The sequence below is a fragment of the Hypoxylon trugodes genome, assembly GCF_022578975.1.
Source record: "Hypoxylon trugodes strain CBS 135444 unplaced genomic scaffold F4822scaffold_2, whole genome shotgun sequence".
Lineage (NCBI taxonomy): Eukaryota > Fungi > Ascomycota > Sordariomycetes > Xylariales > Hypoxylaceae > Hypoxylon > Hypoxylon trugodes.
In genome coordinates, this window is record NW_026250017.1 from 1,452,034 (window position 1) to 1,479,282 (window position 27,249).

The 27,249-nt window shown below is 47.7% G+C and overlaps 10 protein-coding genes across 10 annotated transcripts; 3 read left to right on the plus strand and 7 right to left on the minus strand.

Annotated features, from left to right (window-relative positions):
* Positions 1 to 176: 176 nt before the first annotated feature.
* Positions 177 to 2,298, plus strand: F4822DRAFT_389871 (mitochondrial carrier). The gene is made up of 3 exons (XM_051457017.1): positions 177 to 608; positions 724 to 1,468; positions 1,529 to 2,298. Exons 1-3 carry the CDS (start codon positions 421 to 423, stop codon positions 1,739 to 1,741), a joined length of 1,146 nt encoding a protein of 381 aa, XP_051317955.1. The 5' UTR covers positions 177 to 420; the 3' UTR covers positions 1,742 to 2,298.
* Positions 2,299 to 3,395: 1,097 nt separating this feature from the next.
* F4822DRAFT_118378 (Phox-like protein) lies at positions 3,396 to 4,740 on the minus strand. Its single transcript, XM_051452566.1, has 4 exons — positions 4,497 to 4,740; positions 3,940 to 4,261; positions 3,469 to 3,749; positions 3,396 to 3,418 (listed from the first exon to the last, which is right to left on the minus strand). Exons 1-3 carry the CDS (start codon positions 4,596 to 4,598, stop codon positions 3,721 to 3,723), a joined length of 453 nt encoding a protein of 150 aa, XP_051317956.1. The 5' UTR covers positions 4,599 to 4,740; the 3' UTR covers positions 3,396 to 3,418; positions 3,469 to 3,720.
* A 1,158-nt stretch (positions 4,741 to 5,898) lies between these two features.
* Positions 5,899 to 6,845, minus strand: F4822DRAFT_118405 (uncharacterized protein). Its single transcript, XM_051452567.1, has 2 exons — positions 6,301 to 6,845; positions 5,899 to 6,236 (listed from the first exon to the last, which is right to left on the minus strand). The coding sequence occupies exons 1-2, from the start codon at positions 6,463 to 6,465 to the stop codon at positions 5,985 to 5,987; spliced, it is 417 nt and encodes a 138-aa protein (XP_051317957.1). The 5' UTR covers positions 6,466 to 6,845; the 3' UTR covers positions 5,899 to 5,984.
* F4822DRAFT_441250 (uncharacterized protein) lies at positions 6,538 to 9,005 on the minus strand (the record flags this gene model as incomplete). The annotated part of the gene is made up of 4 exons (XM_051462841.1): positions 8,478 to 9,005; positions 7,274 to 8,413; positions 6,788 to 7,204; positions 6,538 to 6,723 (listed from the first exon to the last, which is right to left on the minus strand). Exons 1-4 carry the CDS (start codon positions 8,850 to 8,852, stop codon positions 6,538 to 6,540), a joined length of 2,118 nt encoding a protein of 705 aa, XP_051317958.1. The 5' UTR covers positions 8,853 to 9,005.
* A 3,753-nt stretch (positions 9,006 to 12,758) lies between these two features.
* Positions 12,759 to 13,630, minus strand: F4822DRAFT_389881 (ARP23 complex 20 kDa subunit). The gene is made up of 4 exons (XM_051457018.1): positions 13,508 to 13,630; positions 13,116 to 13,442; positions 12,939 to 13,064; positions 12,759 to 12,884 (listed from the first exon to the last, which is right to left on the minus strand). The coding sequence occupies exons 1-4, from the start codon at positions 13,508 to 13,510 to the stop codon at positions 12,798 to 12,800; spliced, it is 543 nt and encodes a 180-aa protein (XP_051317959.1). The 5' UTR covers positions 13,511 to 13,630; the 3' UTR covers positions 12,759 to 12,797.
* Positions 13,631 to 13,874: 244 nt separating this feature from the next.
* On the plus strand, positions 13,875 to 15,914 carry F4822DRAFT_389882 (cysteine proteinase). Its single transcript, XM_051457019.1, has 2 exons — positions 13,875 to 14,039; positions 14,119 to 15,914. Exons 1-2 carry the CDS (start codon positions 14,024 to 14,026, stop codon positions 15,783 to 15,785), a joined length of 1,683 nt encoding a protein of 560 aa, XP_051317960.1. The 5' UTR covers positions 13,875 to 14,023; the 3' UTR covers positions 15,786 to 15,914.
* A 473-nt stretch (positions 15,915 to 16,387) lies between these two features.
* Positions 16,388 to 16,816, minus strand: F4822DRAFT_425398 (uncharacterized protein; the record flags this gene model as incomplete). Its single annotated transcript, XM_051460325.1, has 1 exon — positions 16,388 to 16,816. The coding sequence occupies one exon, from the start codon at positions 16,814 to 16,816 to the stop codon at positions 16,388 to 16,390; it is 429 nt and encodes a 142-aa protein (XP_051317961.1).
* Positions 16,817 to 16,876: 60 nt separating this feature from the next.
* On the minus strand, positions 16,877 to 17,404 carry F4822DRAFT_425399 (uncharacterized protein; the record flags this gene model as incomplete). The annotated part of the gene is made up of 1 exon (XM_051460326.1): positions 16,877 to 17,404. The coding sequence occupies one exon, from the start codon at positions 17,402 to 17,404 to the stop codon at positions 16,877 to 16,879; it is 528 nt and encodes a 175-aa protein (XP_051317962.1).
* Positions 17,405 to 17,715: 311 nt separating this feature from the next.
* Positions 17,716 to 19,415, plus strand: F4822DRAFT_118450 (phosphoglycerate mutase-like protein). Its single transcript, XM_051452568.1, has 4 exons — positions 17,716 to 18,184; positions 18,517 to 18,783; positions 18,895 to 19,122; positions 19,201 to 19,415. Exons 1-4 carry the CDS (start codon positions 18,006 to 18,008, stop codon positions 19,265 to 19,267), a joined length of 741 nt encoding a protein of 246 aa, XP_051317963.1. The 5' UTR covers positions 17,716 to 18,005; the 3' UTR covers positions 19,268 to 19,415.
* A 4,472-nt stretch (positions 19,416 to 23,887) lies between these two features.
* On the minus strand, positions 23,888 to 26,534 carry F4822DRAFT_389891 (uncharacterized protein). Its single transcript, XM_051457020.1, has 2 exons — positions 25,267 to 26,534; positions 23,888 to 25,190 (listed from the first exon to the last, which is right to left on the minus strand). The coding sequence occupies exons 1-2, from the start codon at positions 25,870 to 25,872 to the stop codon at positions 24,549 to 24,551; spliced, it is 1,248 nt and encodes a 415-aa protein (XP_051317964.1). The 5' UTR covers positions 25,873 to 26,534; the 3' UTR covers positions 23,888 to 24,548.
* Positions 26,535 to 27,249: the final 715 nt, after the last annotated feature.

The window sequence follows — 27,249 nt, forward strand, 5'->3', positions numbered from 1 at the left end:
TCCCGGTTATCTGGATCGCGGGTATCTGAGCCACAGAGCGGATAGGGTACCTGGACCCACTTAATAAGTTTCGGGAAGCGCGCTAGATTTGACGCGACTGGGGGAAGATAAAAGATAAAGGAGGTTGTGGCGTTGGTGGGGATCCATTAAAAAAAGTCAAATCGCCAATACGTCTTCGATGTCGTAACCCTACCACCGAGACCGACTTTCCCAGCTTCAACTCTAACTCCGAAGGCACAAAATTATACGAAATTAGAATATTTACGTAGTCGAACCGCCATAAACAGAAGTCCGCACAATTAGAAACATTTATGGAGTCTCGATAGCAAGATCCTTATCGGATTACTTGTGCGCATTGCATATTCATAGGCCGAGACCGAACGAGCCGACGTATAGCTATAATAGTTACAACGAGCCACGATGGCTGAGTCGCCATCTCATGCGACTTATACGATGAGTAATAGTGGACAACGCCGTGAGGGCAAAATGCCCATACCACAGCAATCCCCGCTGCCACAATCGCGAGAGCTCGGTCTTGCAACCCTGGAGATAACCGCCACAAAACCGTCACCATTCACAAAATCATGGCCACATTTGGTTGCTGGGGGGTACGTCTTGCCATTACGCTCCAGTCTCTCCTATAAGAGCGCTCTCTTGCTGTTATAAACAATTTTTGCTAGGAAACGAATGGACATGGGACTTGTGCTAACCCCACCTATCCAGTGTCGGAGGTATGACAGCAGCTGTCCTAACAGCACCCCTCGACGTCTTAAAAACCCGACTTCAATCCGATTTCTACCAAGCACAGCTCCGTGCAGCACGAGAAGCTACCGGCCAAGCACGGCTTGGCCCCCTCCAATCGGCTTCCTACCACCTCCGCGAAACACTTCAGATCCTACGCGACGTGCACCGACTCGAGGGATGGCGGGCTCTATTCAAGGGTCTGGGTCCGAATTTAATAGGTGTGGTTCCGGCGCGAAGTATCAATTTCTACGTGTATCCCACGGGCAAGCGTGCGTATTCGCAGTGGACTGGTCTTTCTCCGGATAACCCGGGCATACATCTTGCCAGTGCCGTGACAGCAGGCATTGTAACTGGAACAGCAACGAATCCGATTTGGCTGGTTAAAACGCGCCTGCAGCTCGACAAAAACCATGCTGAGCGAAAAGGCGATATTGGCGCGCGGCGGTATCGAAATAGTTGGGATTGTATACGGCAGGTTATGCGCGATGAAGGTCCGAAGGGCTTTTTCAAAGGGTTGAGCGCGAGTTATCTTGGTGTTACAGAGAGCACGCTCCAGTGGATGATGTATGAGGAGGTTAAACATCGGTTAAGAGTACGGGAAGAAAAGATCGTGAAGAGCGGAAGAGAGAAGAATTGGTGGGACCATACAGTGGACTGGACAGGCAATTTCATGGGTGCTGGTGCGGCCAAGGGATTGGCGTCGATTTTGACGTATCCGCATGAGGTAGGCATCATGAGAAGAAGAATGGGAAGTGAAAGAAATGTGAGCTGACACAAGGATTAGGTTGCGCGTACACGTCTAAGACAAGCGCCGATGCAAGACGGCCGACCCAAGTACACGGGCTTGGTGCATTGCTTTAAACTCGTCTGGAAGGAAGAAGGTATGATTGGGTTATACGGCGGCCTAACACCTCATCTTATGCGTACAATTCCCTCGGCCGCGATTATGTTCGGCATGTATGAGGGTATCGTCAAGCTTCTAGGCTCTAAGAGCTAAACGCGGTGTCCTCGGTCGGCATCATTGCCGAAAATCTCCACCGAGTTCGGCCGAATAGATATAACTGACGCTGTAATAATATTAACGAAAGACACGAAGGGGAAATGGCGAGGATACGGTTAAGCGGGTGGGCTACGTTGAAACGTTTAATACCGGAAGCTGGATATATGAAGACCACGAGCCCTAAGAGAAGAAAACTCCACTCAGGGAGATTTCTCTCATGCACATACTGGCGCATTTTCGCGCGTACCACATCATCACTACCCACCTGTATACCAGACGACACGAAACTGTACCATAGAAAAAGGGTTATGATCCGATAGAAAAGGGGTAGGGACGAATTAGAGCTACTAGTGGCTATATCAGCCTTGCAAGGGAGTGGCGATGAGGGGCTTGTTTGCTTCGGCTGCGATGCGGCTACGATCTACCTATTCATTTACGAAGAATTGGTAGAATGGCGTTTCGGGGAACAGGAAAGAGGATGGTGCATGAGGTTTGAATAGGAATGACAAGACGGTAGGATAGGAAAATAATTGAAATGATGCCACTCAACGAGTCCATTTTATGATTTCCTTTGGTATATCAAGTGAGTACTTATGCGTAAGTTGGCCTAATCCAATTATATATGCACAATTGGGTGGGGCGACACAATATTTTGTAGATTTCATAATGAGGTTTTGGAATCGGGTACTAATATACCTAGGTATTTTAAAGGGGGGGGGGGGGTAATGATAATATTTAATATTTAATAATGAATAAAATTAGAATTGGTATAAAGTGTCACTTAAAAAATTGGTAAAAAGAAAAAAGAAAGTGCCAACGCGCGGGCTCGAATGGGTGACCTAAAAAATCTCCAAAAAAATTGTTTGCTTCTCTTTGATTAAGCGTGTCATCCTTAGTGCAGGGGCCATGCTAATCTTCTCTGTATCGTTTCAAATTGACCAAATGCCCGAAGGCAAAAAATTGATAATTAGCTTTACCTATATACTTTACACCAAGCTAAGCTCCCCACTTTTCCACATTGGATTAGCCATAATTTACCCGCTGGTTTGATTACCTAATCTCTAACAGTCTGATTCTACAGTGAGACTTGGTTCAATCGTCTACTCCCCAAGAGATTTAGACATTCACTATTTTCACGAACAGCCCCCCCGCGTTCTTGTTACCCAAATAATGATCAAATTATTACTGTTTCTTGTATCTGCTGGATCTATGGAATACGTACTGCTTTGATAAGCACCATCAAATATTTAATTAATACGAACGATATTCCTGACGCAGTAAACTTCCATACTTATTCTAATTCTTTCCCTCCAACGTTTTTAATGGGTGTGTATTTCTGTAAGGCATGTTTTCTAAGGGCTGATATCAATAATTGATCGACCCTGTAGATACTGAAACGTATTTGGTATAATTCTGTTTTATTTTTCAGTGGTATGTACATTTAAATGAGAAATGAAGTAGAAATGGCCGTAGAGCACCTGCGTCAGCTGAATCGCGCAAGAATTAGCCCCTCTGTCGAGTCAATTCAAGACGAGTGCAACTGGGTAATTGAGCGAAAACGTCTGGAAATGTGCGCGATGAAATTGTGGTGATATCGATGAAATTAATAGAAGCCAACCCATTTGTTTTACCAGTGGCCTGATCAAATCTCTCAATCGGTTGGCAATCGTACCTCTCGGTTTCGAATTAGCTAAATCCACATGGGTGTCACGAAATAGATATACCCCCTAGCCTCGAGTCTGTCTTGTTTCCTCCTAAGGAGCTCAGAATAGCAGCATATGTTACTACCCAATAATTTCCTTTCTTCATTATAATCGTAATGTCGTTCCAGTCTCCCAGCTGCTACGTTTCGACGCTGCTCCTTGTAGATTTGTCTCCGTAAGCTGTCTCGGCGGTCGTTTCTGGAGCTTTCGAGGTGTACGACGGCCACTAGGAACTTGTGGTCCGTTGCTAGTCAACGAGTCGAAGAGGCGCAGTCACCAGGCGTTGCGATCCCAGTTAGGGTCTGTAAATTAGAGTCGGTTAGCCAATCCTCATTTAATGTAGCATTATATGTTAAAATTGACTTGTCATAGCGACCACGCGGGCCCTAGTAATTGGCACAGATGATCATGCTTTGAAACTCACTATAGCCTACCAAGCTAAGACGAGCTCGAGGGAAAGGAACAGGGGCGGTGGAGGGGTAGAAAACTAACCTTGCACGAACGCGGCTAGGACCTTGCTGCCAGTCTGGAGTAGAGGGTGTCCAACGACAATCTTAAGGAACTTCTCAAGCCCAGCGCGACGGCCCTCGATAACGTCGTCGGAGAATCGATTGGTGAAGACCTTGCCGGGGAGCGGAGGGATAGTAACGCGAGCGCTCTCTCGTTCAAGGATATCACGGAAATACTCGAAGTCGCTGTAACGCCGGCGCACCGATGACTGCCGTAACTTAAAGGCGGGGATGTTGGTCCGGCATAGAATCTCATAGTCCGTGTACATGTTACGTGACGTACCGTGCGTTCGCGGGTTACGGACCTATAATAGGATAAGATGATTGGTTAGTTTCAGTGCTTACTACCGCTGACATATGTGCTCTCTAAGCTCTGCTGTGTCGCGTGATGCCCTTCTAGAGGCGGGGTGGGAGTAGAAACAAGAGGAAAAGGTAGTGGGATAGCTCTTATTATTCGGCTAGTCGTTTCTATTGGACGAAACTACATTCGGGGAACAAGGACAATGCGCAACTGTGTACTCGAAGGGGAGTGAGCTATACCTCAATCTCGAGAAAGTTCTCGGGCGGACCGTAAATTTCCTCGAAGGATTGCTGGCGCGTGTCCGGCATGGACTGCATAATGGGGCGGGTTAAGCCAGCCATTCCGCGAGGAGAGGATGCTGTTGTCGGGGAGGATGGTGTTTGATTCGGCGACTTAGGTGCCGCTGGCGCTGCGCCCCCGCGAACGGCGGGGACCTGCTGTTGTTGGTGGTCGGTAGACGCCGTTTTGGCGGTTTTGTATTCTCAAATGGCTATTGAGAGGGGATTCGCTCGGCGGATTTTAAAGTCCAGAGGCTTCCGCCTCGTCGGCTTAGTGACCAGACAGGGTTTCGGTCCAAAATGTCCGTTCGTTAGAAGGAGCGAGGAGGAATAATCGTTTAGGGAATTTTAGGTTGAGAGTATAACGCGTTCTCCGTTTGGTGGAAAGGGGGGGAATTGGAGGGGAAGAAATGTCGTAAGGTTTGCCTTTCGCAATCGTTGGCGGTGGAAAGTTCCACGGAAGTGGGATGCGGGTCTAACACTGTGGAGCCAAGCCAAGGAAGCTATTTCCCAAATTATGAGTACGTAGGTACATATGCATGAGGTGACTGGTCATATACTTAGGTACTTTACTATAGATACTTGATGCACATATAAACTCTGAATGAAATATACATGTATACTAGTAGAAAGAAGTACATTGGCGGCAGAGATGGAAATTGTGACGATGTACAGTACGTACCTGAGTCCTATTAAATTGGAGTAGGTTCGTGCTTTCTGTGTTACCTAATCATCACCGGATTTCCAGTGTGGGGTTGTCGGACCCGGGAGAGCAAAATTCAACTTCATCTCCTTCAACTCAGGCATTCGGAAAGTCCAGTCAAGTCCAAATAACTAATACTAACCCCCAACTTATAAGGCATAAGGATAATTACCAGTTTTACTCACATATGACTGATTGATTAGCAATCCGTACTCACCATGTATCATCATAGGGATACAAAAACTAGCAAGCCACAAATTCAAGGGACAGATTATCATAAAATGACTTCTTTTTCTTTGTTATCAAGTCATTGTAGTCTAAGTTGACTATCTCTGCCTACGATGAGGCCACATAGGGTACATGCCCTAATTGATATCCCGACTGGTCGAATGCCAGTCTCCACGAAATATGATGTTGCATGCCTAACATGCAACCAAGCAAAAAGTAAAACTCAGTACGTATCAGTACGTGAGTACATGGGGGGAATTGTAAAAACAAGGCCAGAAAATGCCTTTCAGTTCATCCCTTTCGCATATATAGTCATATCGACTATAGAAAATGCGAGGGTGAAGTAATACCGTGCAACTCTTTTAACAGCCGGGGCTGTCTAACCGAACCATTATACCAGCAAACCACAACGAGTGCCTGTGTAATCTGACGTCATCAAAGACTAACCAGAGGTGCTATACACCAGACCTTCCAAACCATTCGGAGGTTTAGGAAACCAGACTAAAGCTATCGGGGCTTTAGTAGACGGGGGGACGTCCTCCCTCAACCGCGCGACGAAGGATTCTGCCGATTGCAACCCACTCAGCGGTGGCAACACGAGCGAGCGAGAGGTCCTTGAAGTCAAGACTCTCGGGATACTTCGCTTCACGCCAGAAGTAGCCCCAATAGTCGGTGCTCATGTCCTGCTCACGGCGTAGCTGCTGCTGTCGATCGATACTCATGTTGCAGGCAGCGCGCTCAGTCTCTCCGCGGATTAAGGCGATGTAGTACTAAATCATCATCGTTAGCGATATGAACTATCGGAATGAGTTTGTAAATGAGATTTTAACTTACCTCGACTACATCTAAAGGAACACCGGGCTTAATGCTCAGGGCGTGAAGATGACGCCACTCTGAGGCATGCATGGGCATGTTGAAATCCCTCATCTTGGACTCGGGCATATCAACCAAGAACGCGACATTGTCTTTCTGGACAATGGAAAATCCGGGGCAGCTCATAACGGCTGCAACAAGGCGGTTCAGGAGTTGGGCCGTGAGACGATGTCCGTTGACTGTCTTTCGCGGGTGCGACTAGCACTCGGGATGCTCGATCATGGAGATCGTCTCCTTAAGGAGCTCAATCATCTTAAAGGCAGCATTGAAAATCCAGTGTCGTTCACGGATGGTGATGTAGTCGGCCATGTGCCATGGCATCTTCTTCAGTGTGCTGATCATCGACTCGAAAGGACGTTCGGGGCAATGAAGCACAAAAGGAGACTGCGAAAGATAATATTAGCGATAACGACTCTTCGATATATTAGTGCAGAGAGGTGATACTTACGTGGCCGGGCGACTCCGCGTGCTTGAAGATCATTGTCATTTCCTCCTCGGTGACAAAACCCTTGAAGTGGTCCCAAGGCCAGGTCGAGGTGTTGGGGCCCACTTGGTAAGGAACAGCGACCCAATCGACTCCCTTTGTGAATGGGAAGAGTTGCTTCATGAGCATTCCTTGACTCGCAAGTGTAACATCGACGGGACGACCTCCGAGGCGAGGCTGGCGACCGCTTTCCATTGCATTCCGGTGCTTGTGGACCGCGTTGATTGCGTCTTGAAAGTCCATAAATTCAATGTAGCAATCATTGGTCTTGCTGGTAGTGCGGTCCATGATGATGTGGACCGGCTCCTCCTTGTCATTCCGGATACGTGAGCTTCGACCGAGGAAGGCAATAACCTCGGCACGCGAGATATCATAAGGGATCTGGAAGGAAAGTGTTAGTCATTAATGGTCAGATAATAAATTGTGGGAAGAAACTAGTGAGTAACTTACGTTGTTGATGCAGATAACACCAGCAGCACCCATCTTAGAATCACGGAAAGCTTCAGTGAACGGGATCATATCAGGGTGAATGATCTTCTGAACCGAGGGATGGCCATCAACACCCGCAAGATCGTTCAGCCATTGCGACCGCTGGCTTTGAATCTCCTCTGTAGGGGGAGTGAATTCCAGCGGGCCGTAGGCGCCAGCGACCTGTAGAGCCATGTCGTTTTCGTCATCAATCGGTTGCTGGTACTTTACAATCGATTTGATTAGTTCAGGATCGGACTTAGCAGCCATCTTGTGGAGATAATCAAGCAACCACAAGTTCTCGCCAATCTGCTCAGGGCTCGATTTGGTGGATCGAGGCTCAATGAGAGACGAGTGTGCTGATCCTGGATTAGAATTACGGCTGATGCACGTGGCGGGGCTAAGACGTCTAGCAGTAGGTGCAACGATAGAAAGTTGGCTACTGCTGCTGCTTTGATTACTCTGGCGGCGCTGGTGGGCGCCGTGGGGGTGCAAGGAAACACCACCGCCAGGTACCAAAAGTACGTGCGTTTCGCCCTTGTCCTCCTTAGGCGGGGTTAGTGTTATAACCGGGGATGGCCCTTTGGAGTCAGGGTGAGAGCTCAGGTTAATGAGCCCATGGGGGTCGTTCTGCGGAACTTGGGCGTGGCTTCCTTGTTCCATACCCATTGACGCACTAGCCTCATGACCAAGTCCAGAAGGCGCTCGTGGAATGTTGCTATGGCCGTTAGCAGGACGACCTTCATTCACATTCTGAATGACTTGGTGCAGGAATCTCTCTTGCTCCGGAGACATAGCCGAGGTTGATGGTCGTCGCGCCTGGGGGGTACCGGGGGCAAATCGAGTAGGGCTGTGGTTCGAGACAACCAAGCCAGCCGAGCGATTGGGAGGCTGGAAAGGTTGAACACCTGGGTTAAGATTAGTCGTACCAATGTGTTGGTACGACTCTTGGGTATGCGGAGCCTGGAATTGGCCTCCAAAGGTGCCAGACAACTGGGGCATAGCGAAGTTCATTCCGGCTATGGGGGCCATAGGGTTTGCCATAGGGCCTTGGAGGCCGGGAGTCGGGTACATGGAATGGTGGGTATCGCGTCGAGCTTCATTCTCGAGAACTCGCAGATACTGTTAAGGGATTTGTTAGCGTATTCTGATTTAATGATATAGGCTAGACTCGGGTCACACTTACGTTCTGTTCCGCCTCTTGGAAGAGGGCTTTAGCGGCCGCAATGGTCGGTGTTTGCTCGATACGAGGAGCCAATCTTACCTGGGGGTGAGAATGACCGATGAGATTGATGGCGGTCTGATTAACACCGACAGGGACAGGCTCCAGCGGACCGGGCGCCGCGCGACCGGGTGCCCAGCCTCTGTTAGAGGTATCACCCATGTTTCCAGCAATCTGATGGCTGGAGAAGCCCATCGAGCTAGGTAGTCCAGACGAATGGAGAGGCGCACCACCGCTAGAACCACTAGCGGCTGTGTCTTCTGCGACGCGTCCGGGAAGGCGGGAGTTGGGCCAATGAGTGCCTCGACGTCCCGATTGCTGAAGGTTGTGACGATCCATTTTGGACGAGAAAATCTAGACGATGGAAATAACTCGCGGGTCGCGCTGTGTGTCAAGCAGACGCTAAGTTAGCTGACGTGTCAACAAGTAACGACGACTTCGTTCAGGTGTTGATGTAAGGCTCGGCGACAGGGAGCCGACAACCAAGAGTAGTAGAGGAAATGAAAGAGAGAAGGAACTCGCAACGCGGTCGGCCCATGTAAAGACAACGATGGGTATGGTAATGGAAACAAATGCAAGACGCGAGGGATGGTAAGAAGAGATACAAAGGATTAGAGATGGTGTGTTGGTTGAGAGAGAATGGAGAACTAATGTCGAGGGATTGGTGTTTTGATGAAGAAGAGAGAAAATATGAATGTTCGTTGGTGAGAAGAATAACTCACATTTATTAAGGTGCTGAAGAAAAGTACAGTTGCGAAGTGTGGGTCACTGCTAGGTGTTAACGGTGTGGGGGAGCAGGTAAAAGAGGAGGAGAAAAGGAAAGAAGGCAGCTCTCCGGGAGAATGAGATGTTTGTACCTAGTGTAGGATAGATTAGTGTATAGATAGTGGAAGAGAAGAAACGTACCTTGTGCAAGTTCGCACGCCCACAGTACGTTTCCTGCGTATAGAAGTCGCGAACTTGGGGTGTGCTGAAAAAGCCAGGGATAAGATGACAAGAGGACAAGAGACAAGTTGCCCAATGCTTAGGCAATCGCCGGGGTTCAGGTGCAAAAGACGGAATGACGGAGTGGATTTACTAGGTGTTAACGGAGAACCACGTGGCCCCGTGCTCTAGTCGGGTTAGTCCGGGGGATGAAGGGAAGGAGGTGGCTTCCAAAAGGAAATAGGAAAACAGATAATCCCGTGTTCTTGTTACCTAGGTAGTTGTATAGGCGGAAAAAGGAGACGCTAAGAGTGATATTTACTTACTAGATGAACACCTCGTACGGTGTGTTGGGTGGGTCGTGGTCGCTACAAGTTTGTCTCTGTTCATTCATGAATAAATTTTACTGATAAAGCTGCATGCGAAATGTAAAAGGAAGGGGCGAGAAATAGGGGAGTACAGGGTCTTATGACGCCATGAGGGTAGGGCTTCATTACCCACCTAGAAATGTAGGATCCAGAGATATGTTGACTATGGTATGATCAATAAATATTGGAGGGGCTAGAGAAGTGTATGCCGTATATATGAGGGCGCTAGGGTTGATCGGAGCACTGTAGCCCCCAGGGATCGAGATGATGGTGGTTATGAGGCTATGGCAATAGTTGTAGGGTGAAGTGTAGGGGGGATGCGGGGAGAAGCGAACTTGGATAGCGATCACCTTTCTCGCAGGCGAGCTCGACAAGCCTTCTTCGGGAAACTTTGGAGGTCTAAGATTGACGCTGGACTTACTCTTTAGATACGTACAGGATATGTATCTTGAAAGAATGAAATGTTCTGAATGTGGTATAAAACCGAGTTGGCAGGAGTGAGAAGAACGCGGTACAACTTCTGGGGTTGGTGCTTCCGGCTCTAGGGGGTTTCTAAAAAAGAAAATCAGATCAACTTCACGAGTAGATCGGGAAGAAAGGGAAGGAGGGAGATCCGCTTCTGAAAAAGGTTGGCAGTGGGTGACCCTGAACAGTACGTAGTTCAGGGCAACCTCTGAGATGCCTAGGTACGTTGAACCCTGTACTAATCGAAAATTCGGAATGCCCTCATAACAGTGTATTAGGTACTATGCGCTCGGTACGTACCTATACGTACCGCTTACGCTCTCATTATCAACACGTCTACTTGGTAGGGGCTTTGTGGCTAGCTAATTAGGTACTCAGGTAACGAAATATTTAATCCAATATGGAGGTTTGCCGCACTTTTCTCATATTTGACTGTGTAAATAACGACACAGTTTGAGCGCGCAAAAGTTTTATCAGCAAGAACCCGGGAGATATTTTATCTGCCTGTAAAGCAGAGCTGTCTGTTCGTATAGTAAAAGACCCTGCCGTGCTAATGGGAGTCATAGGATAGGGGTACCTTGCCACAGTCCACCTTAATCAATACAATCCCCCTTCTAAGAATGCTATAATATTACATGAATATTATATTGTTCTTGGATTCATACTTGCTTAGGTTCTAATATGACATCGCATTGAATTTTTTTTTGGTACCAAGTATAATCTCTGCACTCCGGCCTGCTACTATTACATCCCGTACTGTAGCAGGCATTTTAGTCCGTATCTCTTGTATCAATGTATGAATAGGGGTTGAGAATCGTCTATCTAGGAATCTAGCCAATTAACGAAATCGCCACACTCACTAAGTATTATTACGACTTAGCGCATGCGGCGCCGTTCATTCGAATCAAATTGATGCGGCGAAACGCCATAAGCAACAATCATAAGAGGTAGGTGCCAATTAGGTAGGAGAGACCGATTCGAATAGAATAATGTATAATAGGGACTATCTTGAGCGTACAACGTCGCATATATGATCCTACTGCGAATTTCAAGGTGTCTTGAGTTACGAAACGGTCGATTCATGGGGTATGAATATCATCAATTCGGAATATGGTACGGCTCGTTTCGGATATATGTTGGGGCCTCAGAGATGTGTGGCAGTCGTCGAGTTGGTACGGACTATAAATTGGTCAATGAACGTCTCCTCCGAGTTAACAAATGGCTCCTTCAATTAGGATCCGAATACGTCGAATCCAAAGACGTTCTACCTAACGGAGCCTTATCTGCTCTGGGGGTCGTAATGACGAGTATAATATATTGAGATTAACGCTTTACTCAACCTGGCGGACGAGATGTTAGGATAGGGAACGTATCGTGGATCATATTTGGCCTCATTTGTCTTCGGCGACTTGCCGCGTATGATGCGAACTAGACGAAGACGCTGAATTGCGATTGTTGCCGAACGGGAGACCCTGCTGGGAACAAAGATAGGGTTCGCTGAAGCTTCTTGGTCGAGCCAGTTGGGCGTTTGGTGATGGAAAAGTGTACAAGCCCAATGTATGGGTGAATCCGCATACAATGTATCTCGTAATTATGTTAGCCTAGAAGATTTAATGCGATATATTATAGGTATCCACATAGCTAGCTTGGTTTGGGTAACGGTAATGGTTGGGCTATGCTTGGGTAGGTACTGACGCTACACGACGCCGATTTGAGCATTCGGCTTTCGCCCTGGTTTCGTATCATGTTTGGGTTCGTGGGGGCGTTGTGGAGCAAAACATATGTGACTATAGTAAGTGAAATCTCGCCGTGCCTCGCTATGCGCGTTATCTCGACGATTGCGCATATCCTGTCGATAGGTGTACAATGGCAATTGCTCTAAGCGCCTGAGCTTTCCCGGATCTTGTGTTAAATCTCGAGGATTTGACGCCTTTGTAAGTAACCTTTTATATAATTGGTAGGGGTTAGTAAAATAGGGGGCTTCCTCCTAGTAGGTTTTTTTTTATATATAACAAAATTTCTTCTTTAAGTTAGGGTATAGTGTTATATAGGTTTCTTCATTGAGATGGGGATATATCATCGCGTAAGCACCCGTTAGCTTCCACATCCAACCTCCGCTGAAGAATAGTTAGCAAGAGCTATCGAGTTAAGACTAACGTAGGAATTCGATAACTTAGAACCCGGTTCTCGTTCCCTAAAGCGCATACCTAGAACGATATGGACAGCGAGACCATTAGAACGGTAAACTGCCTAGTTCCATACGAAGGACTAGAGGTACGAAGTAATAATCTTGAATCCATTGATTGCTGCCATTTCGTGATTTCATATGTCTAAGTTGCGACTATTTTCCAAGGTGCCGCTTCCTCTCTGTACGGTTTCATAAAGACCCTTTTGGGTATGTCAAGTTTTGCGTCCACATGAACGCCAGCTAAATAATCCATGCCTTGTCTGCTTTTTGATATAAACTGGCAGGAAACTCCATCCTCTATGCATACGGCTTGCTTAGTCAAACTGCGGGTAGTGTTAGCTATATGTCGCGGAAAGGGAGGAACGGGGAAAGGTGGCCTACGGGTGTTAAGAAAGATTCCGCAACGAATCTCGCCCTTGCGTTCAACTAGGATTCAGTCAGTAAGTACCGAGCCGTAGAACTGCTCCTAGAACGACGTACGAATAACTTCATCTCTGAAATTTCCTTATCGACTTCCTCCATGAATTGAATGATGAAATCCACTAGCTTGTGCTTCAACATCTCTTCGGTGTGGAAATTCGTTATTAAGAATGAAATGTCGTAGCCCTAGTACACCGAGTTAGTACTCCGTGGCCTCTGATATTATTGCAGTCATACCTTGATTGGTTTTCTGCGGAGGATAAAGAAAGCTTCAGCTCGTTGGGTGAGGAATCGGGTAAATTTGTGGACAAGGATATTCTCGATCTCGTCTGCCTGCTTGATCTTGATGCTGATTCGTACGCTGTTGACACTCGGTTCGATCAAGACTTTCTCGTTCTCGTTTCGAGCGATGACTAGGGGGTTGAGTAAAACCTCAGGAGAGGTTTGGGCTTCGATTTCGGGGACATTGTGACGTTCGGAGGTTTGAGAGGCGAAGTTGGAGAGGCAGAGAGCGGCCGTAAGAGTACTCCGCACGCATTGGAGATACGGGCGGAGTGATTGGGACTAAATAATCAGGTTAGTTTTCATTTTGACTATATGCTGAGAAATGAGATAGGAGTAGAATATACCATGGTGTGTAGAGCAGGCGACCTCCTGAAAGCGGTCAGACTTCAATGGATGGTGGGGTGAAGCAATCCCCAAGTGTGACGCTGGGAACAATTAAGAGAGCGCTGGAGAGAACTGCCTGGGGCGTTGTCACGCTAATTACGAGTTTTGATGTGGGGCAAAGCATAGCTTAGTTGGATTATGTAATGTCTTTCTGTATTACGTAATTGAGAACAAGACTGGACTATCAACCTGATACAATGTTAGGTCATAATGTGGCAGTTTTTGTGGCTGGTGAAATGAGTAGCTATGGTTAGGACCCACTTCAGGTGAAACTCTAAAAGCCGGGTAGAATCGCATCGATCATTGGGTGACGCACCACGAGTTTGCCTTGCCTATACATAATACAACTGCACATGTACTTGAATTAATAAAAACATCCGTCCCTTCTTCGGAACCATACCAAGTTTCTTCCTTATCCTGTCTGTTGGGATTCTTCAAGATATCGAAAAGGACGTATTATCCATTTTTATTCCAGCATGGCGACAATACCTAGTAAGTACCTATAAATTCGAACTCAAGCACTCCGCTTCTGCTGAAGAATTGCCCCACTAACTTGCCTTGCTCGATACAGTTGTCGTGAAGCACCAAGGCACCAAATATGATGTTGAGGTCGACCCCGATTCGACCGGTGAAATCTTCAAATTCCAACTTTACAGCCTCACCGGAGTAGAGCCCGAACGCCAGAAGATCTTGGTCAAAGGTGGCCAGGTGAAAGATGATACCCCCATGAGCAAGTTCAACTTCCAACCTGGTCAGTCAATAATGATGCTTGGAACACCGGGTGGAAAGGATATCCTCGCCCGTCCTAAGGAACAGATCAAGTTTATTGAGGATATGACGGAAGCCGAAGCCGCCCAACAAGAGGGAGCTATACCTGCTGGTCTGACCAACCTTGGTAATACATGCTACCTCAACTCTACCCTACAGGCTCTACGTGCTATCCCAGAGTTGCAGAACGCTCTTGGTACCTACGAACCCCAGGCTGGCGGTGCTGCCGCTGCTCTTATGCCTCCGTTAGACCTGACGAAACAGCTTCGAGATCTCTACAAGTATATGTCGGAAACTCAGGAAACATACGTCCCCCACGCCTTCTTAACCGCCCTGCGAACTGCCTTTCCTCAATTTGCCGAGCGCTCACGAACCGGTCCGGGCTACGCCCAACAAGATGCGGAGGAGGCGTGGTCCCAAATCGTCACTCAGCTACGCCAAAAGCTACACGTGAAGGATACTTCTAATTCCACCGAAAGCTCTTTCGTTGACAAGTATATGTCCGGAGAATTCACATCCGAACTCGGATGCGATGAACCTGCAGCTCGTGAGGGTGGAGAGAAGGCCGTAGTATCGAAAGATACTTTCATCAAGCTCAACTGCCACATCGACTCGAGTACAAATCATCTACGAGACGGTATTGCTAATGGTCTGAGTGAGAAGCTGGAGAAAAGATCGGAAGTTCTTGGTAGAGACGCTGTTTACACCAAGACCTCCAAGATCTCTCGATTACCCAAGTACCTTACTGTACATTTCGTTCGCTTCTTCTGGAAACGAGAGACTCAGAAGAAGGCCAAGATTATGCGAAAAGTTACCTTCCCTCACGAATTAGATCTCGTAGAATTTTGCGACGATAAGCTGAAGGGAATGCTGGTTCCGGTTAGAGATAAGGTTCGAGAAGTTCGGAAGGACGAGGAAGATATCGAACGCGCACGCAAGCGACGCAAGCGAAACCTTGCTGGTGAAGATGTCGGCGATATTCCCAGCGGTAAGGGTGCGGCTAAGAAGGACGAGAAGAAGGATGACAGCAAGAAAGCTGCCACTTCGGCGGATGGTGATGTTGAGATGGGTGAGACTTACAAGACGGACGCCGAAATCGACGCTGAACGCGATGCTGCGCTTCTCGAAGCGAAGAAGGAGCTACATGCTTTGATCAACCCGGAGTTGGGCAAAGATGATGGTGCCAACCAGTCAGGGCTGTATGAGCTTCGAGGAGTCGTTACACACCAGGGTGCTAGTGCGGACAGCGGTCATTACACGGCTTACGTCAAGAAGGCCGCTCCAGTCGATCCGAAGACGGGCAAGCGCAAAGAAGAGGATGGCAAATGGTGGTGGTTCAACGACGACAAGGTGTCGGAAGTAACGTCGGACAAGATCGAGGCGCTCGCTGGTGGTGGCGAGTCGCACTCAGCTCTCATCCTGCTCTACCGCGCCATCGCCTTACCTGCCGCTGACGGCACGATCGAGTAATCATGAGAAAGAAAAATGGTACGAGAAGACGATATTACATACTGGCGTTATGTATGAATGCATGCGTGCATGGCAAGCAGGGAATATGGGGCTAGTAGCATTAGACTCACATCCACTTGATAGGGCACGGTTCGGAAAATAATACTCTTGCCAGTTTTTTTATTCAAATCTTCTAAAATTTGTTCTCCTCGTGCGGGTTTCTATATGATAGGACTTGCACGACTCATACGCGACAATTGTCGCGTAGGTCTTTGATGCTACAATTTTCTAGACCTCTAGCCTCGCTGCAATATACGCGTCAAGATAGGCGTGATAGCAGTGAGTCCTCCGAACGTAACCCCTCATCGTCAACGGCTGCCTAGCTAGGCATTGAAAAGCCTTGACCTACAGCTACCAATATACCTCATGCCTAACATATGCGTCGTAATATGGTCTGGAAGACTGGTAAGGTCGATCATTTGATCGTCTACTCCCGTGGATGATTTCCATGGATGGGTGAGGTAGTTCCTAACCACTGTTCAACCGTTCACGCCTCGCGACAATGTCTTCTATGCCTCCGTCTCTTTTCGTATATAATATCCTTAAATGATAATCGGGTCTTCTTACTTTTTACCCCCCTCTACCCCACTACTACCCTCAGCAGCGGCAGCAGCTTCTAACTCTTGAGCCTTCATCCTCTCCCTCAGAGCTACTAACTTGCGCTCAAGCGGCATCTTCTGCTTTACAAGCATCGCGCGCCGCGTCTCGAGGTCGCGTATACGGTCTTCGGGAGTAGACTCGATGATTTGTTGCTTTTCTTGCTTAAACTCCTGTTGCGTCTTGAGCCCCGCGCCATAGATCGCGCCGACTATTGTTATCGCGGCGAATGCACCTGTCCAAACAAGTTTTCTAGGTGAGAAACCACCGCGGCTCGAGCTCGAAAGGGTATTTGGGTTGGTAACAGTATTTGGACCTAGGGGGGCGGCGCCGCGCCGTATTCGTCTTGGAGGGCGAGTTTTGGAGGATGGTGGGGGTGGTTGGCGGGACGCCATGTTTGATTTTTTTTTATTTCGACCTTTTCTTTTTTCGTCTGTGTCGAATTGAATCGATGTTTATCCCCAGTACTCCCTCCAACAGAGCTCACTCGCCTGTTGCTTCTTCCTCACTGCTCGTCGACGTGCCGCGTCATTACCGTTTATCTTAGTTGTTGTTCCTTCTAAGTTTCTGCTGCTATTGCTCGCGCTGCTTTCTGGGTCGCCGCTGAAAGAACTAGCGTAGCAAATTGGACCGGGTGTAGTTTCCCTGCCTGAGCGACGGATAACGGCCGCTCTCGGGAGTTCGGGGGTTCTAATTTCGTCGCAGGAACGATCGGCGGCGGGATAATTCGTGGTTGTCGTATCTGTAAGTCTTTCGCGCGAATTGGAAAAAATGGAAGGTACGGATGCAGATGGTTCAGTAATGGCAGTGGCGGTCCAGGGTCGTAGCTCTATTAGCTCCGCGTCGGGGCCGCTAGACGCAGAAGGAACAGGGACCCCGCCGGCGATATCGTTATTTCTATTAGTGGAACCAATAGCGAACAATAACGTACGCCATAGGGCCAGTGTCCTTAGTAATCCACTCGCAGCATCAGCAAACGACATCATCGATTGATGATTATCCATTGATTATTAGCTCGATGACTACCTAGGTACCGAGCTTAGGTTAGTCCGGAATACCGTTCGAGTATGTCTCTCTTTCGGTTGATTATTCTTCCCAGGTATTTTATCACACTCATCATCCATGAGTTTGTTCAATACCCCAAGATATTTAAGAATCGTTTCGGTCGCAAGCCTTGCAGGTCGATTGCCGTTGTAATTAATTATATTCTGTTATTCATTTGCTGTCAACTCAATCGAGTATTGATCCCCCTTTATCCGTATCTCTTTGAGGGGCTTCGCCTGTACTGTGTCTCTTACAAGACTTCTTCATAATCGAGTCTATTGAAAGCTATCATTTAACTGTTGGACCAGTATCACGCAGCTCAGGAATACTGTGCTGTCTTCTCCGGATAATTCTGACGTGTGTGGCTTGCTATTGGTGCCAGACCTCCTGTGTGATCAGGAATTAAGCCCACGGATTATCGGAAATATCGCTCAACGGTACCTCGAGTTTCGGTACTAATACATTGTATCATTAATACCGTTTTTCTCTTGGCGGAGTTATCATAATTCTCGAGTAAAACCGTTGCATCGACTGCGCGCAATGCCAACCCCTCGAGTCTTTCTCGTTCGTCACGGTGAGACAGAGTGGTCACTTAGTGGCAAACACACGGGCGTGACGGATATTCCTTTGACCCCCAATGGAGAGAAGCGTGTAAAGGCGACCGGTCGAGCGCTCGTTGGGGAGGATCGACTAATTGTGCCCAAGCAACTCGCACATATGTAAGTATGTCTCTTATCGTCATTCAATATTGTACGAATCTCTATAATCTCCTCGTCAAACGGCGAGAAGCTTGGGTCGATCTAATGCTTATGGGAATTCCACAAAGTTGGCTGTGGGATGGGCCATTTCCCGACTCAATATAAGCATCCGAGCAAACTCAGATGTGTGGCCTTATGGAGATTGTCCGGACTCTCCAACATCACCTCCCCTTTTAAGCTCGAAGAGACACGTGGGCGCTTCCATAACATAGTACGCAGAAAGACGACTTCTCGAAACACGTTTCACAAGCTTAGTCGAAAAAATTAACCACTGCTAATTTATACTACATTAGATATGTGTCGCCACGGAAGCGAGCGCAGCGGACTTTTGAACTGCTGAATTTCGACGTCGAGGATTCATTGCCCTGGAAACTCCATGGGGAAAAGCTGCCTGGGGCGGGCCAGGTTTGTGGCGCTCGAGTTGAAGTTACACAGGATATCCGTGAATGGGATTATGGTGACTATGAGGGCATAACAAGTCCCGAAATTCGCGAAATCCGTTCTAAACAGGGACTGACTGAGAGATGGGATATTTGGAGAGATGGATGTGTCGGTGGAGAGTAAGTCATAGTATCCTTTCTCTATCTTTATCGTCAAGAGGAATGTCGGTGACACAAGTTTACCCCGCTAGTAGGTGGGGGTCAAAATGGGAAAGTTAACATATAATTCAGGAGCCCTGACGACGTAACGGAGCGAGTGGACCGTATTATCAAGGAGATTCGGGATAAATGGCACTCTCCCGTAATCGGCAAGCCCAAGTCTGGGAACCCACCACCCGGCGACGTGCTCGTCGTAGCACATGGTCACATCCTCCGCGCCTTCGCCTTGAGATGGGCTGGAAAGACGTTACAGGATGGACCGGCATTCCTATTAGAAGCTGGTGGCGTTGGTACATTGAGGTAAGCAACACCAACCCCTTAAAGCTGATCAAATCGCTCCCATGAAGGTAATTTTGCTGACGGCGAGGCTCTGTTCAGCTACGAGCATCACAACATCGAAGAACCCGCGATATTATTAGGCGGCGCTTTCGTAGTCAGCCCATAGATAAGCAGAGTACACATCAATTTTAGAATAATGCCATCACATCTACTATTAGATACACTGCGGGCGAATTGTCTACACTAGCCTGAATAAAATGCAATCCATACGAAAAATCCATTTTTTTTCTTCGAAATTTGGTCTCATGACTAGCTATGGGAATTGAGGGTATATTGTTCACTGTGAAACTGGGTAAGGAGTCGTGACCCAGCCTCATTAATTATTCTGCAAACTAACTTTGTTGCTATGGCGTTGAATACGCATCAAGCCTTCGCACGGTAATCCGGGTCACGTTCATAGCAATGAACAGACCACACGGTGCACACGCACGCAAAAACATATAAGGTATGATAAACGAGACCCCATTGATCGAGGTCCTCTAGCAACCTGTGACCAGAATACGGAGCTGTGTGGCAGAGTGGTTAGAGGCGCGGTCAGTAAAATCCGAACAAGTGTTCGGGTTTTCGTAGGTCTCCGAGTCGAATCACGTAGAGGGCAAGACCCTGTACGAGGATTCCTGGGAGACTGAGCTTTTTGCATTTCGAGGTTTTTTTTAACCCTGTTTTATTATTACGCCTTGCTTTTTAGAATCATTTTGAGCCGTCACTTTTTCCTGTCTTCGCGTATTTTTCTCTCGTCAATTTTCCCTTCTCGTGGATGTTCATCTCGTCGCCTAATGCCTATCTAATGTATAAAATACCAAAATTTTCGCCTGTACTATTCACTATAGAGCCATGCTAAAGCTCCAGCAAAATATGATAAGTAATCCTGGTATCCTATATCCATATTTACTGCTCTACTGACGTGTCAAGCCTTGGAGAACCAACAGGACGGTCGAGAATAGTAGCGTTGGTGGGCAGAAAAAGAACTCTTTCTGTGCCTTGAACCTGCCCCTATTTGTGGTCTCCATAACTCCGCACATCGGGGATATTATGCTAAGCATTCAATCGTATTTTGATGCCTGGAACTGAGGAAAGAACGGGAAATAGACGGGCACTTTATATTATGGATCCGCGTCTATAATTATAGAGCTGGAGTGTTTTTCTCAGGACATAAAAGATGTCATACGTCTATGAAAGCACTCGCATGCAAGTGACTGTTCGGAATAAGCGCTACCCCCTATCTCCTGCGTCGTCAAGCAACATAAAAAGCCCTCCTCAAATAACCTTCCCATGGCAAGGTGAAAATCAACGTCAAAGTAATATCACGTAGATTACTCGGATGAGATTTATTTCAAGTCTCGTTTCGCCCTTATATACTAAATGATTATATAATGGAAGTATATCAAAAAATATATTGCATGCCGTCATCGACGTATAATTCCAAGCAGCTCCATGACCTCAAAATCCCTATCTTTATCTACAAAATGCATAGTATGTGAGTATACTTTCTTACACATTCTACAGTGAAGATTACGCCTTAATCTCACACGGAACATATCGGCTCAGATAAAAGTCCTTTAATTTACTGTTAGGTCATCCATAACAGCAGCCTCTATGTAGGTATGTATAACTATATATTGCCATGCCAGTAATGGAGCATCATAAGATCGTGGGCTAAATCCACTATGTCCACCTATACCTTATACGAATCGTGCTTTGTGCTCCAGATTCCCCCTAAACGTTGGTTGGTGTTATGGTAATCAACACCCTATCACTAACATTCCGGCAAGGAGGTCGATGGAGTAAATCGCAGGTATCAGCGAAGATGCATGGCGGTATATGGAAACGGGGTAGATCGGTCAAAGTTCTATACGAATATGGAGTACTAATATATTGTGGATTGTCCATTGGGGCAATGTGTTGTTTTCCAGTAACCAACAGTCAAGATTACCTGTGATGTTGGTAAATAGTTTACATTGGACATTGCTGGAGGGAATATGGAATTAATCGGATACATGTATGTTCGAAATAGCCTCGAACAGATGCTTAATGGCTGGCTACCTGGGTAGAATCTGATTAGCGGTATTGTAACTCCAATTGCAAACGTGTTGAGCCAACAATTCGGACCAGGCTGTCTTAGCTAACAACAACAAAGGCTCAAAATAACCTAGTTCAAAGGAATAGATGCTCTATGTCTCCCAGCCTTGGGTCGCGTATTCCAATAGAAATGGATAGGCCACGACGAGACATTTTAACCTTGTTCCAACATAGTAACTTCACCTGTCGTTCGTTACCTAGCTCGGTATGTAGAGTCTTTTCATGTATTCTTTCGTGAGCCTCTCGCGGCATTTTCGGAAAACTTTGAGGGTCTATTGGTATCTATTTTGGACGCGTGCGATCAAAAAGGGTATCAGTTTTTTTTACTCCGGTGGGTTAGAAGATCGAGTCATGCTCTTTCTGCTTCACCGACCAGAGAACTAGTAGCGTAGTATCATCTCGATGATCTCTCGGTATACTCGGCAGGCTATCGGCGTTATAAACCAGGCGACCCCGACTCGTGTCGGTCTACTACTTAGGCTTCGTGGGGGAAGAGCGGTCTGGGGATCGTAGTCGATAGTTTTTAGACACCGCGATTATCACACAAGCGCCGAAGGGCGAGAATCGGTTTAGGATTGGGCGTTTTACAAACTCGTTCGTAGAAGGCGAAGGAGGGCGCTTTATTGTGGTAGCTATCAACTAGATTAATGAATACCAAGAGTTATTTGCCTGCCGATTAGCATTTACTTTACGCAAGCCATCGTCAGATATTCGAGGCGTAGTATCAAGCTAGACCGAGGGCCATTGCTAGAGAAATTCTATGCAGCGAATCTCGCATTCGTAGTATAGGGAGTAAATTACTAGATTTATGGATTGTTTGTGTCGTGTTCCAGAAACTAGTTGCAGACATGATTTAGTTTTAGTGTTTACCTCCCTACAGGTATGTAAGCAAAACCCAGCTTTAGCTCCCAACGCGGTAGATGGTACGCGTATAGCAAACTTTTAGTCATTTATAGGGGGTGCTAGGTACAAATTTGGCCTATCCGGGGGAAAGGAATACCGCCTGTCTGGTTTTGAGGCGGGCGATGCTTGACCGGGGCAGATAGGCGGTTTTTCTCCCAGGGCTGCGAGATGGGCCACGTTCTCGACCCAGTTCAAGTTCAAGGGGGGGTTCAAGGAAGGAGAAGGAAGGGGAAAAATTCCGAACAATGGAGAATAAACAAACGTAAAGTTTCGGTACGGTACGGTACGTGGCGTCATCCGTAGCGTTCCCACAATGGCCGCCGAGGTATTAGTTTTAGTGCTGGATAACCCTGAGCGAAAACTGTACATGGTATATACTTCTACGCACTTATGTAAACTGGAGTCTCCTTCTCGGGGTTTTCGACGGCTTGTTTCACTCTTTTTTACGCTAGAGTATGGGGACGCAAAGGAGCTATGTAAATGGCCGTATGCATTATAGGTCGTGAGGAGGTGAGACGGCGATCCTCTCAAGTCCCAACCCCTAGGTCCCTACCGTGGGGTAGGAAAGTCATAATACATTCGCAACAACGCTGTCGAAGGATTTGCGTTTGTCCGCACCAACTCTCAGCGACCAGGCTGAGCTTCAAGGGTCTTCCTTACCTCTTACTGAGCTAGAAGTGCAGCTTGAACTAAATCCACCGACGTTGTTTTTCAAACGGATATTTTGTAATAACTAGCATTGCTAGTCGCCAACTAGCCTGCTCTTCGGTTCAACTAGCCGCTACGCGACGTTCCATCTGCCCCGTCTATGATTCTGGCCAGCTTCATGGCCCTTTCCGGGACCTCGCGGGAGCTACACCAGTTTGTCACGAGCCTACTTCACAAGGGGGCTAGTTTTTATCTTCCGTGCCAGGTTCTTTACACAGCCGAATACCTAGCTAACTATGCTATTATTTCACTCTGCATGCAAACTAAGGCCAAGTGGGAGATCGATCCCGTGTCGTCACTCGTACATACCGCTGTTACTTTACCCGCAAGTTCCATTGACTAAGATGATTGCCTTGTCAGTCTACCTACATACTTCCATGGCTTGTTCCGAAGAAAATAGACAGAGGATGGAAAGACTAGTAGAGCCCGAGTCTCAAGTTCCTCTTTCGTACTTCGTACGGGGATACCGGATCGTGGAGGCCTTCCCACCCTACTCCCTCTTCTTCCTCTGCCAGCGAGCCTACTTGCATATGTAGTAGCATGTAGGTGAGCGAGGAAAATGCCAGTGCGAGGTCACGACGCCGCTGCTATATGCGTGTAATGTGTCGCTAAGATCCCCAGGACGTAACTGCGACTAGGATACCGCTGCCAGCGCCAAATTGGCACTGAAGGGCCTGCCGGATCGGATTCCGTGTTTATGGGAGGGTGGTACAGTAGCATCCACGGCCAAATATTGCCAACAAATTCCAGCCCTTTCTTACCAAAAAACTTGGCCTGGTCCTGGTATCCACTGCAAAGGGTCCGCTGGTTTTGGTCTGATGAGGAGGCACTGCTATTGTCCCGCCCCCCTGGGCCTCTTCCATCATTGTCTCTGCGTAGCTATCATACTAGCGTGACCCCAACCTACCTAGGTACCTGACCATCTACTTGTCTAACACCGTCTCTGAAGGCCCCCAACACGCTTGCCGTTAGGTAGTCAGAGAAATAGGTTTAAATGTCCTTGGTAGCAACACTACGATTTTCAAGGCCGCAAGAATTAATCATATACGTAGGACTCTCATTCACTGTTGAATTTTGATTATGTCTTTCTAGAGATAGGCATAATAATGCCTGCAACTCATTGAAATCATGAACTGTATTATGAAAACAACGTAACGGATAAACGCTTAGACGATAAAAAACACAATAAAACTAAAACACGCAACCACCAGCTTTCTGATTTTTGCCGTGAGGCGAACCAATCTTCTTATCCCCTCCCGTGTTCGAAATCAAGTGGACGACTTTAAAAGAATTAAAAGCATAATAAGTAGAACTGATGTAAAAACAAACGAATAGACAATATGCTATGATCGAAGTTCGTCGCCAAACTAGTAGTGATCTAAGTAGGTAGGTGGTCTTTTAACGCGGCTTGCTCTCCTGTTTTTTTTTTCGTATCCGTCCGCAGATGACCTCGGTTTACGCCTTCGACTCGTGACCGCCGCCTTGACGAAGGAAATGCAAATATCGCCCTGTTATGCCGTCGACTCGTTAATTGAAAATCGATTTGAATACCGAGAGCCCTCGTCGCAGATTTAGCTCTTCAAACCCGCCGCCAGCAGCGTTCTATTTTCCCAACCCCTCCCAGACTCGCTTCCGAGCAATAATATTGATCCCGTTACCACTCTGTGGCCTCTATAGAAACCAATATTTTCTTTATTTTACTGTTGTGTCCGACGATTCAAGCGACCCAACATTTTCTGGTCAATATCATTGCTAGAAGGTGGTCCAGTACCCATTATATTCTCTAAGCTCATTACAGAACTCGCGGTGCTAGGCCCTGCCGGAGCACCAGACGGACTGCCTCTTGGCGGTGGTGTTCTGTTATCATATCCGGCGTATGAAGCCGGCTGTGGTTGTAATTGCGAGAGTGGTTGCAGATGGCTCGGGCTACTGCTGGACGAGGGAGATCGTCGTCGTGGATTATCGTCGGGGAACGTGTTTGGAGGTGGTAAACGAACTCCATGCTCGTCTTCCGAGGGTCTCGGCCGTCGCCTGCCCGCCTCAGATCTTTCTTCTGAAAAAGATCCGTACGAGCCAGTTGGGGAAGGCAATGGCTGATCATATTGCGGATTTGCGGTCTGATAGCTGCCTGCTGAGGCGAGGTTCGATGGGCCTGCTAGCGGTTGGCCATATGCTCCAAATAGTTGCGTACCTGGTGGAATACCGTTTGGCAATGCCGAAACGGGAACAAATGCAGTGGATGAGGACGATGAAACCGGCTGGAAAACGCATTCTTGATTCATCTTGATACAATTTGTACATTTACCGCCTGGCGAATTCTGGTAGCCACTACAGCGGATCTATAGCTATGTTAGTCCCTTGACGTATTTTAAATGGCTTTTTTTTTTTTTTTTTTTTCACTTAATCTAGCCTTACCTTCCTCCTTCTGCAATATCTGCAGGCAATCGAAGTTCGCTGCCGGGGAGCAGACTGTTGCATTACAGCGGCTCCTGCATGTCCACCTCTCGCATATTCAGGATACGCGCCGGGGGCGCCACGGTCTCCTCGGTACGCAAAGTCATAGGGTCCGGGAGTGCTGTAGCCCGGAAAATACTGCGCCGTTCTTGGGTCTGGATAATTGGTTCTGGGATCGGAGGCTGGCGCGTGAACTGGTGGAAGATATGAAGGGTGGCTAGAACCAGGAGGGGGATATGCGCTGCCAGCGCTTGGGGGAGAATAAGCTGTAGGCGGGGGCGCTTGTGCGCTGCTAGGCGGAGGGGGGTAGCCGTTCGTCGAGCTCGGCGAAGGACCATAACCACCAGCTCTTGGGTCCCAGCCTCTGCCCCCAGAGGGGCCGTAGGCTCCGTGGGGATCTTGAATAGACGGCAATCTTACGGTGCTCGTCGCCATTTGGGGCCGTGGATGGTGATAAGGAATGGCTCTGGCACGGTCGTCCTCCTCCCCAGGAACTGGAGGATATTGGGAGTCGTCGGTTTGGTCGTGCCTCAGCGGTTGTCCTCTATGTCGACGGTCTTCTGCCATGCTACGTTAACGGACGCTGAGGGGCGCCAGGGTGAATATTTGAGAGCGGACAACCACGCAGCAGCTAGGAGATAGCCTGTTTTAAGTGGCGCCTGAGGCGACCTGCGTTTCGAGATTTTGATACCCTGGCGACTTGACGATCCCCTTCAAATATGCTATTCCCGAGATAAGGTGATATGCCGGTCGACGACCATGTCAAAATTCGGAAAGAACCAGGGTGAATATGCGAGCCTGCGTTGTGGCGAATCTCTTCAAGTCTAGAAGTTATCAGATGCGCGCCGCCAGGACCGATCGCCTTAAGTCCTTAATGGGCTGCAGGGGTCCGCGGATAACGCAACGTCGCTGCAGAGAGCAACGGGTTAGCTTGGGAAGGATGGACGCCGGTATTAATTATAGAACGACGGAAGAAGGCGCAACAATAATCGAGGGATGAGAAGGAAGTGCGGGAGGGAAGATGACTTGACTGCGCGTAGAATGGCGGCGCAAGAAATTTAGGTGGAATGGCGGGGCCAACCGTAGTGGTGGTGGAAGGGGAAGAACCTTAACAACACAGACGGCGGAGTTTGTAGTGCCGGGTAGAAGAGAAGGGGTCTGACTCTTCTATATTTTGGTTTTGCGGGATGACCCTTGGGGGCTGCTGCAAGAGAATCTTGGAAGAGCCTAGCTAGCCTGTTAGCTGGAATGGATCCGAGCAGAAGTAGATCTACTTAGTGCGCATATGTGTAGTAGTGCGTGTGTGTGTGTGTGTATGTAGTAGTAGTCGTGGTTAGTGGTTACTGGTGGCAGTAAGGAAGGGCAAAAACAAAAAAAAACAAGACATAAAAAATAAAATATAACGAAACCCCATATAATAGTGCTTTTTCTTCTTCTTCCTCTCCTTCCTTTTTTTTCAGTTAGGAAATAGATAGCGAGAAGAGAATTTTCCAAACAGTTGGTTTACCAAGAATATATGTTCCAAATGATGATGTCCACCCATGAAATTTTCATTAAACGCACGCTCGCTCTCTCGTCTCTCACTCTCTCTCACACACAACTCACTCACCCACGCTCACTCACACACACTCAACTCACACTTACGCACATACACATATACACACACACCACAACATGCGCACCTGCACACAGCCACGAGATCTCTGCAGCCCGCAACGTCAAACAGGACTAAACTGCCGTCTGGAGACTATGCAGTTCACAAGGTTCAGGGAATATTAACTAGCTAGTTCAGCCAGCCAGCCAGCTAGCTAACCAACCAACAGCCAACAACGGGGTTTAAACGGCGGATAAGTTGCTTGTCTTCAGGGCCAGTAAAGCTGAGATAGTAGGTAGGCGGACAGGTAGGTAGGTAAGGGTTAAGATGGGTACCTTGGGCTACGTCTC

Excerpts from the sequence above, each read along its gene's own strand:
- F4822DRAFT_389871 (XM_051457017.1), top strand. The coding sequence starts at position 421 with ATGGCTGAGTCGCCATCTCATGCGACTTATACGATGAGTAATAGTGGA. Across the intron at positions 609-723 it reads CCACATTTGGTTGCTGGGGG|TGTCGGAGGTATGACAGCAG; the intron begins GTACGTCTTGCC and ends CCACCTATCCAG. Across the intron at positions 1,469-1,528 it reads TTTTGACGTATCCGCATGAG|GTTGCGCGTACACGTCTAAG; the intron begins GTAGGCATCATG and ends CACAAGGATTAG.
- F4822DRAFT_118378 (XM_051452566.1), bottom strand. The coding sequence starts at position 4,598 with ATGGCTGGCTTAACCCGCCCCATTATGCAGTCCATGCCGGACACGCGC. Across the intron at positions 4,262-4,496 it reads AGAACTTTCTCGAGATTGAG|GTCCGTAACCCGCGAACGCA; the intron begins GTATAGCTCACT and ends ATCCTATTATAG. Across the intron at positions 3,750-3,939 it reads CCTAGCCGCGTTCGTGCAAG|ACCCTAACTGGGATCGCAAC; the intron begins GTTAGTTTTCTA and ends TCTAATTTACAG.
- F4822DRAFT_118405 (XM_051452567.1), bottom strand. The coding sequence starts at position 6,465 with ATGAGCTGCCCCGGATTTTCCATTGTCCAGAAAGACAATGTCGCGTTC. Across the intron at positions 6,237-6,300 it reads TTCCTTTAGATGTAGTCGAG|TACTACATCGCCTTAATCCG; the intron begins GTAAGTTAAAAT and ends ATGATGATTTAG.
- F4822DRAFT_389881 (XM_051457018.1), bottom strand. Across the intron at positions 13,065-13,115 it reads TCCGCAGAAAACCAATCAAG|GGCTACGACATTTCATTCTT; the intron begins GTATGACTGCAA and ends TCGGTGTACTAG. Across the intron at positions 12,885-12,938 it reads TTTCAGAGATGAAGTTATTC|TTGAACGCAAGGGCGAGATT; the intron begins GTACGTCGTTCT and ends ACTGAATCCTAG.
- F4822DRAFT_118450 (XM_051452568.1), top strand. The coding sequence starts at position 18,006 with ATGCCAACCCCTCGAGTCTTTCTCGTTCGTCACGGTGAGACAGAGTGG. Across the intron at positions 18,185-18,516 it reads CCCAAGCAACTCGCACATAT|ATATGTGTCGCCACGGAAGC; the intron begins GTAAGTATGTCT and ends ATACTACATTAG. Across the intron at positions 19,123-19,200 it reads GGTGGCGTTGGTACATTGAG|CTACGAGCATCACAACATCG; the intron begins GTAAGCAACACC and ends GGCTCTGTTCAG.
- F4822DRAFT_389891 (XM_051457020.1), bottom strand. The coding sequence starts at position 25,872 with ATGGCAGAAGACCGTCGACATAGAGGACAACCGCTGAGGCACGACCAA. Across the intron at positions 25,191-25,266 it reads GATATTGCAGAAGGAGGAAG|ATCCGCTGTAGTGGCTACCA; the intron begins GTAAGGCTAGAT and ends ACATAGCTATAG.